Source organism: Patiria miniata, unplaced genomic scaffold (assembly GCF_015706575.1).
Source record: "Patiria miniata isolate m_02_andy unplaced genomic scaffold, ASM1570657v1 HiC_scaffold_5, whole genome shotgun sequence".
NCBI lineage: Eukaryota > Metazoa > Echinodermata > Asteroidea > Valvatida > Asterinidae > Patiria > Patiria miniata.
Genome location: NW_024037072.1, coordinates 11,145,062 through 11,153,930, shown reverse-complemented (window position 1 = coordinate 11,153,930; position 8,869 = coordinate 11,145,062). Strand labels below are relative to the sequence as shown.

The 8,869-nt window shown below is 39.4% G+C and overlaps 1 protein-coding gene across 1 annotated transcript in view; it reads right to left on the bottom strand.

The window, feature by feature from the left end:
• Positions 1–210: 210 nt before the first annotated feature.
• The window catches only part of LOC119741460 (deleted in malignant brain tumors 1 protein-like), a 67,992-nt gene continuing 59,333 nt past the window's right edge, over positions 211–8,869 (bottom strand). The window contains exons 16-23 of the mRNA XM_038217215.1: positions 7,583–7,770; positions 6,958–7,122; positions 5,766–5,881; positions 5,418–5,517; positions 5,014–5,182; positions 2,661–2,727; positions 1,878–2,151; positions 211–1,166 (exon numbers count right to left, since the gene is read on the bottom strand). Of these exons, the coding sequence (XP_038073143.1) occupies positions 942–1,166; positions 1,878–2,151; positions 2,661–2,727; positions 5,014–5,182; positions 5,418–5,517; positions 5,766–5,881; positions 6,958–7,122; positions 7,583–7,770 (1,304 nt within the window). The 3' untranslated portion in view covers positions 211–941. The remainder of the gene's footprint in view (positions 1,167–1,877; positions 2,152–2,660; positions 2,728–5,013; positions 5,183–5,417; positions 5,518–5,765; positions 5,882–6,957; positions 7,123–7,582; positions 7,771–8,869) is intronic.

Below are 8,869 nucleotides of genomic sequence, written 5' to 3'. Positions count from 1 at the left end.
ACTAGTTCTCGGCTATTTAAAATATAATATTTAACAAATTTCACAAGTTTTTTTTAAACAAACCATCACAATATCTTGTTAACTACTACCAACACAACATTACACATTTAGTACCTAATCGAACACTGACCTGAAACTTAAGTTTTTGTTTCGGTTTCGGTTTGCGGTAACACCATGTGGTAATAACAACTGCTTAGAAGATATTTAGTTCTGAAAAGAACTTGTCCTGCTTTTTATCAATTTTCGCTATAAGTAGTTTTAGTTCTGATAAGAACAGTTTTCAATTAAAAGCCCGCATATGCCAACGTAGACCGTCAATGGCAAAGATTTGTACGAGATTCAATCACCAGTCTTCATTCATGAGATTTTAAAGCCAATCTTTGTTGTATTTTAATACGAATCCATTTCAAGCATGTGTTTTATCATATCCACAAAATTACCGGACCATTTTGTAGTGATGCGGAGTTTGCCTCGCTTTCACAAATAATTTCCAATGGGCCAAAAACAAACAAAGACGATATTCCAACTTTCATTTATAATATTACGTACCACGACAAAACAATTAACATGCATCCACATTTATAACATCTAGTGTATATGTTTGCTTTCCTCCACTACTTGAGTTCTAAAATGTGACAGTCTCAATTTTGTATTTGCTCTACAAGTTTTGCAACTTCACGTTCACGTTTTACGTTAAAATATTAGTACCGAGCACTGACTACATACTCCCGCGTGTGTCTTATCTCAACGATAAATTGCATGATTTGTATTTACTTCACTTATTCAGTGCCCTTGACAAAATAAAACTTGTGAAGAAACAATGAATCCAAAAAAAAAAATGAATCTATATCTAATCACGTTGTAGATACTGTACGATATTGCCGGGTGCCGGGAGTCACGTACTCCAGTAAAATCTCGTGTCACTGATCCCACACTGAATTTTACAAGGACGCGTCAAATGCAAGGTTGGTCTGATCCCCGTCTTCCTTGCCATCCGATTCGGGTCCAGCTTCCGAGAGAGTAGGCAGGGCGATCTGGACATTAGACGGGGAGGCAGGTGGGTTCTCCTCGCTCCCAGCATCAGCCGCTTCGGCGCCATGGGCTTTGCCTGAGGACAGAGTGTCTCCCTTGACGATGAGGTGTACTTTGAAGCAGGCAAAAGCAACCTGCAAATCAAGACGTCATTGATGTTCATTTCCTGTAACTGCAGGATTAGTGTTAATAATTCAATTACATCGAGTCTTCATCCAAGACGGTACGTTAACATCGGCTATCACTTGTGTTACGCGATTCTTTTGAACGCCGTATATTTTGGTCTTTTCATAGGACGCAATTGACTAGTCGTCCTTTTTTTATCAACCTCATGCAAGTAACAACGCAAGATAGAAATCGAATAATAGTATGACGGAATGGATTCTCATCAGATCTAGGAATCGAGCAAAACAGAAGCAGAAGGAATCGATTATGTACGGTGGAGTATTTGGCGGGAGGTTAAAAACACGAAGGTCTTGCAACATGATTATAGATCGAATCGCTATATTTTTCTACTTTGGACGTTTTCAACTCTCTGAAAGTAAATTATTTTGGGTTGTTTTTTTTTCGCCCATGAAGCACAAAAAGAAACGCCCGAATTATGGTTGGACCGCACAGAAATGTAGGCTAATCCAACTTGTGTAAAGTAATAATTTCATAACTAAGACATTGGGCGGATGTTTTGGTTATTTGTTGTCTTTTTCAAAGAGAATAACTGTTGTGTTTCAAGAAAAATAAAATTTTAACTATATTTTATTTGGGAGGTGAAACTCGAAAATAGCACGGGGATAGCAACTTTAACGTGACAAAGGTAAAACAAATGAGAAAAAAACCTTATGCCTCACATGGACGCAGTTGACCGCACAGAAGCTGATTGAGAAGGCATCTGACGCAGTCTGCAGGGAAAGATATCCCACATACCAGGCAGCCAATGTCAGAGTGCAGATCCCCACGGCCGTCACCAGGCGTTTTGTCATCTGCGCGTAAAAGGGAGGCTCATTCTTGGATTTGCGCAGGACGCGCACCACCAGAGCAAAGTGGACGACGTTGTTGACCAGAATGAGACAGATTGGCAGGAGGATGCCCAGGTACATCGTCAGACTTGGCGCTAAAAAGCAGCTGGAAATGAGCGATTCAAGAAGTCCAAGTTTTAGTGAATCATTATTTTTCATTATCATTCCAAACAGAACTTGCTGCACCAGCACAAGTAATACTATATGTATTTTATGATTTGCATTTTTATTGTAATTTGATACAAGATGAGAGAACATAATTATTTCGTCTAATCTCACCAAATAATATTCTTGTTTCGCGAGTCCATCAGAAGCCGTCAATATATAAGCAATGACTTTAAGACTCAGTTAAACACTTCAATCTAATTTTGGATTTACTTGGATCGTTTTCGTTTCACTTCTGTTGTTTTATAGCATTAATTCAAATATTTTATAGAGCAAATTAGACGTCGTTTTTAATAAGCCTGAAGAAATTGGGAGCTTTCTTGTATTCGTTTTCCTGTGGTGTATTTTCTGTTACTTCAAAGTTTATATCTTCTGATGAACCAAACCTCATCTCATCTCAACACAGACATGCAGCGATTTTACCAGCTGTGTGACAAAAGCATTTCTTACTAATCAGCGGTGCCGTACTGGTCAGTTGCAACTATCAGCGATATTCCTGTTACAATCAGTGGGAGCCCTGGGAGAGAGAAAAAAAAGGTAACTTCATGAAGACTGAATGAGATCACGACCTTGAGGATTTTTCAACTCGAAATATTTCACTATTATATAAAATCTTTACAATGGCATCCCTTGAGGAATACTCCGATAGGGGTCTCAACGCGGTCTCTATATCTGCAGTGCCACAATGTCATTGAAATTATAACATATTCATAACTCCTTTGTCAGTCAATAATTTTGTAGAACGCTTGAAGCATACTGGGAGTCTACAAGCAAGCACAATGCATAAGGCGAGTGTAGGATGGTCCTTTCTTTTAATTTGCTTGAAGTCTCGGTTTTAGAATCGATTTGCATCGATAAGCATCCAATTTGCAATTTGATGCTGATCCGACAGGGGAAGTTGGTGAAGTTGTATGCAGGGGCGGCGGAACGCTTTCAAACTATAGGGGGAAACACTAAAAAGGGGCACTTGCTCAGAAAAAGGGGCACCTTCCGTTGGTGTGAAAGTGGAGGAAAAGAATATGGTCCCGTTCATTTCGCTATACACCTATATGACAAGGAACAAATTATGAATACGTTGTCCATCTTGCTCAGTGTGTTTCTTTTACCTAGTTATGCAGAGAGACCTTTTTTTCATTGTTGCTTTCGATGGCCAGTTCATCAGTTACCGTTTTATTCGCATGAAGAGCACTATTATTTTTTAGGAGCCAGTTTTCCATCTTGAGAGGGGGCACAATTTTAATGTTGCGAGCGGGGCACTAATTGTGCTTTCGAGGGGCAGTTTTTAACTTCGAGAAGGAATATCGCGAGAGGAGCACTGTTGTCTTTGATGGCCAATTTTCCATCTCGAGAGGGGCACAGATTTATTATTGCGAGAAGGACATTTGTGTTTTCGAGGGGTATTTTTCCCATCTCTACAAGGGTCCGTGTAGTCTTGCGTGTGAAACCAAAACAAAAAAGGAGTTAAATCTCTGGGTGCTTGCTGAGAAGCCACTCTGGAGTTGCTGCATCAGCATCGACGTCGATCAGGCCATGAATGGTACTCGTTTGGAGGGCGATAGAGGGGGCACTCGGAGATGATGTGGTCAGCAGTCTGCTGCTCCACTCCTCATTCACAAGCTGGGCTCTGGGATAGGTCCGTGTTGGGACACACTTTGAGCTATATTATAGTCTATATTATATATAGTGTGTCACAACACGGACAAAATGACTCATTTTTTCACGATAATGAGTCAAATCACTCACTTTGGGTTTTCTGTGTATACTTGTGTTTTTGAGGGATAGTTTAGCATTACAAGAGAGAAGACAATGTTATTTGTTGCGCAATCAAATGCTTTCATACGTGTGCGTTTGAGTGCCAGTTTTGCTTTTATCCCGAGGGGGCACATTTATAACAGAGAGCGGGGCACTTTTATTGGCCTGGGAAAATCTTCGGGGGAAAAGTGCCTCCCCCCCCCGGTTCCGCCGCCCCTGCTTGTAGGTTTCCTTATGGAAGCCCTCTACTCTCCGTCCCAACCGTCCCTTCACCCACAATTAGAAGATATTTTATGGCCGACAAAACAAAATTACGGCCACTTTTCATTTCATAGAAACACAAATTCCTCTGCAATCCGAAGCTACTATAAGCCAGTGTCCTCAATGCACTACATGGTGAGTACAAAAAAAACCAGAACCAAACCCCCCAAAATATATTTCATATTTAAAAAAATATGTAGCACCAAACATAGTCATGACTGGAAAGCCAATTACAGAACCACTTTCTGATGAAAAAAATACTGAAATTACTCAATCCATTCAAAGAATTTATCACCATTTAAGCGCAATTACCCTTTAACCTGTTTCGTCCAAAAACAATCCCAATTCATTGTGTATTCTGACTGTTTGGAACAACAAAGAAAATGACACAGAATACTTGTTTCAACAACTGTCAACAACTGTAGTACTCAATAACCCTGATTTAAAGGCAAAGAATATGATTTATAAAATCCACTTTTTTCAAAAGACGGGCCTTCAAAAGGACTTTGTTTAATTTTTAAACTTTTAAACTGAGGTTTTATCGCTGGCCATGTTTGAAGACAATTGTGACGACGATTCTTCAAAGCGTATTTTTGGACGAAAGAGGTTTTAGGGTCATTGTGTTTAAATGGTCATATTCTTTTGAACGGATTGAGCAATTTTAGTAATGTTTGCATCCAAAAATAATTGTTGGGGTTTGGGTTCCGCTTTTTTGACTCACCCTGTAGATTATTGTATCTACCGGACAGTAAAACGATAGTAGGCTCCCCATACATCGAAGTATACCCACCCCACGCCACGGTACTCGCAATGATCATGTAATAAGTTCCACCCGTAGGAGTTTGCCTCGTCAGAGCATTGGTGTACATGTTTCTCGCTTCAATGGCCGTCCACATCATTGTGGATAGTGGCAAGTAGTGCAGTAGTGCAGTCACAGTTACACAACCGTAGGTTGAACCCTGTCGGTGAAATAAAACCAATCTTATTCTAGGTGATTTTACAGTATATAGTACCTCATTCCACTCTGCGGAGTTAAACAGAGTAGACACTAAAAAGACTCTAGCTTGGAATTTCAAATTCACAAAGAAAGGGTTAAGGTCCACATAACATTTAACGTAACTTATAATGTCATGTTGTTGTTGGTCTCAGTGAAAATGTAAACTTTTCATACAATCATACAACATACAATAATACCTTAGCATTCTCCACTCCGGACACCAACACAGTGTACAATAACAGTAGCGACAGGATGAACTGGGCGAATATCTGGCCAGATTTCAGTGCGCGCAGCTTCCTACAAAAAAAATACATAACCCATACATTTTTTAATTTAGTTCCTTATATCAAAAATCTCACAGACACTTCTCCAAACTCAAAGCAAGATTAACATCACTATACGTAACATAAAACAGTTTTATTTCAAAGACTATTTTGAAGTGGAACACAGTGTAGGGCTATGTATGATAATATTTCCGCTGTTACATTTTCAATGTTTGTTAATTTATTGGCATCTCGCAAAATGAGTACATTAGCATTTTCTACCTGAACGGAAAATACATCAACAGCATGAACGCGTACATCCCTGCTGATGCAATGCAGCCAATCCGTGTGATTGGATTCAATGCTCGATGGTACGACTTCAACTCGTCTTTTAGTTCCTTGCAAAATAAAAACAATACATCTCTATCATCCCTGGTGTCAGTATTGAAACTTGACCGAATTTAATAGTTTTCTAACTAATGAACGAATTGATGTGTCTCTGCAGCGGCTGTTCTAAGTTGTTTAGGTATACAATGTACAGTCATGTGGTTGCCAAGGTAAAGCGTCTGGTGTTGTTGGGCAAAGCTAATCCGATTACGTACTTAGACGCCATAATAGAGCAGTTAAATCTATGCACCTCAAAAACATGGCCTTTTGAACGTTGTGTTTCTCAGAAAATATGCTCAGTATGATTGAAATGTAAAATTATAACGGAAGACGACATTCTTAACTTCATGTCAGTGAAAATTCTTGGTCATCGATGCCGAAACTTCAATACTGGCTACTGGTAAATCTGACCTGCAAGTCTGAAAGAAATCGTTCGAAAAATCCCCAAATGCAAGTATTAACCTCAATTTCAAGGAATCTTTCCAAGTTGTTATTTCACGAGTAGTTCAACACTTATATTATCTAAGAATATTCCGAATTTCAGCTCAATCTGTTGTTACAAACGCTAGTGTTACAACTAGAACTATCTCCATGGAAAATTTAGACGAGGATTTTCCGCCGACACAACCGACGTGCATTGTTCAGCAAAGCGCCGAAGGCGCTATACGGTTGACTGATTCCGGCCAATCCCAAATGTTGCATGAAGATACGGCTTCTAAACTGGAGAAATTAATTTTCAAAGATTTCACCCGCCAACTTGAACATGTGTGTGCATGTAGTTTCATTCAAAATAAAATGTTACGTTACCTTCAGAAATCGCCCTTCGCAACCACACGACTGTACCATAATAATTCGCTTCTTTTCGTCGTTATCCAGTGATTTATCCGGATATTTATAACATTGCATTTTGATTGAATTTAATCTCAAAACAGGATAAAAAATCCAAGTGTTGTCATTTCTTTTCATGTCATCCTTCTGTCGTCATTTCTTCTCATGTCATGAGCAATGCACACCGTATAAAACATAAAATGGAGAAATGTTTAGGAAAACATCCCACATTACTTAAATCCGAGGGACATATACTCACTACAAATACTGCGAAGTTGGTTGCGTGATTACAATGACATCTGTGTCGCCCATTGGTCACTCCCTGAAACTCACATCCAGCATTGGACCAATCACCGACTCCGTTTCTCAGAGTGAAGTCCCAGAAGACACACATGACCTCTTTGACGTTAATAATCACTGGAAGCTAGAGTTGTAAATCAAGTCAACCATTAGACAATCAAGAATCAAATCTCAAGTCAAACCCTATATTCGTCAGATCACGATGAACACTGGATGAATAATAGCTTGTGGCTTTCTGTAGGTGCCCGAAAAGTAAGTATGTTGGGCTGATAATGCCTCATTAGCAACTGTCTTAATGAGTTTCAGGCCCCGTCTGAATAACCTTACTACGGCCAGCAATTACACATGCGCCTGCTACCAGCGAAATCCACATCTAAATACAGACATCTATGAAAAAAACCTTATTACAAACGTCTGCCTATAACAAAATACATAGTTCTAAAAAAGTAGTGAAATGCTTTACATGACGACAATAGTCACTTTAAATTTAATAACAGATTTGTTTTTAAAATGCTATATTTTGCTGTTACTCTTCACGACTTTCCCCCCATACCACGTCGTCCTGTATATACCCGTCATCCTACCTGAATCTGAATAACAACTGGTTCAGTCAGGTTCCGTAGCTCCACATCCTCGACAGCAACAGAAACTACTGCACCGGGAATAACCGAACGGGTTCCTGTTCCTGACAAGGATTTCCTTGTCGAAGGGAACAGAGAGTCATCACCATAGGCGATGAAATGAGCAGCAATGTGCATCGGTGAGCTGTTGCCTAAAGGTAACATAAAAACGAAATTGTATCTATGGATAAAATGTCAACAAAATATTCTGAAATCAATTCTAGCCCTTAACCCTGAGTCTACACCACTGACCCCTATACTAATTCGACTAGCTACTTAGCCAATGTGTCTCAAACGTCACGTGCACGCCGGAACGTACGCGGTCCCGTTCTGCTGCTGGGATTAGTTTAGTTCTGCCACTTAAAACAACCCTTCCCATAATAACCTAGTATCCTTTGGATGTTGGCCAGTCCTAGGAATAGACTTTTTCATTCTATCTTAAAAAAAAAGTTAGAAAATACCAATTTTTATTTTCGTCGCCTTAAAAAGAATATACATCATTTGCTTTTGCCGTAATTTTCAGAAATGGATGGAATTGGGGGGTTGGAAATAAGCAAATAAGTTACACTGACTTTTTTGATGTCTTGGGTTCGAAAATGCTATAAAAACCAAGAAAAACAATCATTTTCCTGTAGTCTGGTTCTCTGACTCCATATAAGAAGAAACAGAGCAGTTTACATACATTGTGGAATTGTAAGGTCAGGGAACCAGTCTAGCTGGCTTGTACCCGTTCATAGGTGTGTAATCGATAGCAAACAAGTGCGATGGACCTTCAATGCCAACACACTGTGGAAGTTAGCATTTACATGTAAGTGAACCGTTAAAAAAATGTAAACAATGAGTCATTCACCCCAGTCTGTGCATGTTCTTATTTTGTTTCCATTTCGGGGTATTTTAATTGGTTATTATTGAAATCGAACACAGAGAAGGCACAGTTCTTTCTTTATTCAGACAAAAATAAGTGAATAATATTGTTTGTACTTGTTTGAGCTTGTACAAATCAAATTTTGACTTGTAATAAAATGGATGGTGAAGGGTGGACATTCACATCCAAGGTAAAAAACTTTTAGCCAATGGATTTCTGGGCTCCTGAAAAACACTGAGACAAAATGGCCGACATGGAGTCGTGGTGCGCCAGAATTAAATGGGCGATTGCAAAAAAGAGCAGATTTCAGCCTTCAAAAGGATGCCGGCTTTGGCGGGGATGCATAAAAAAATCCTATGGCATCATTTCAATGAAAATGCCAGGCT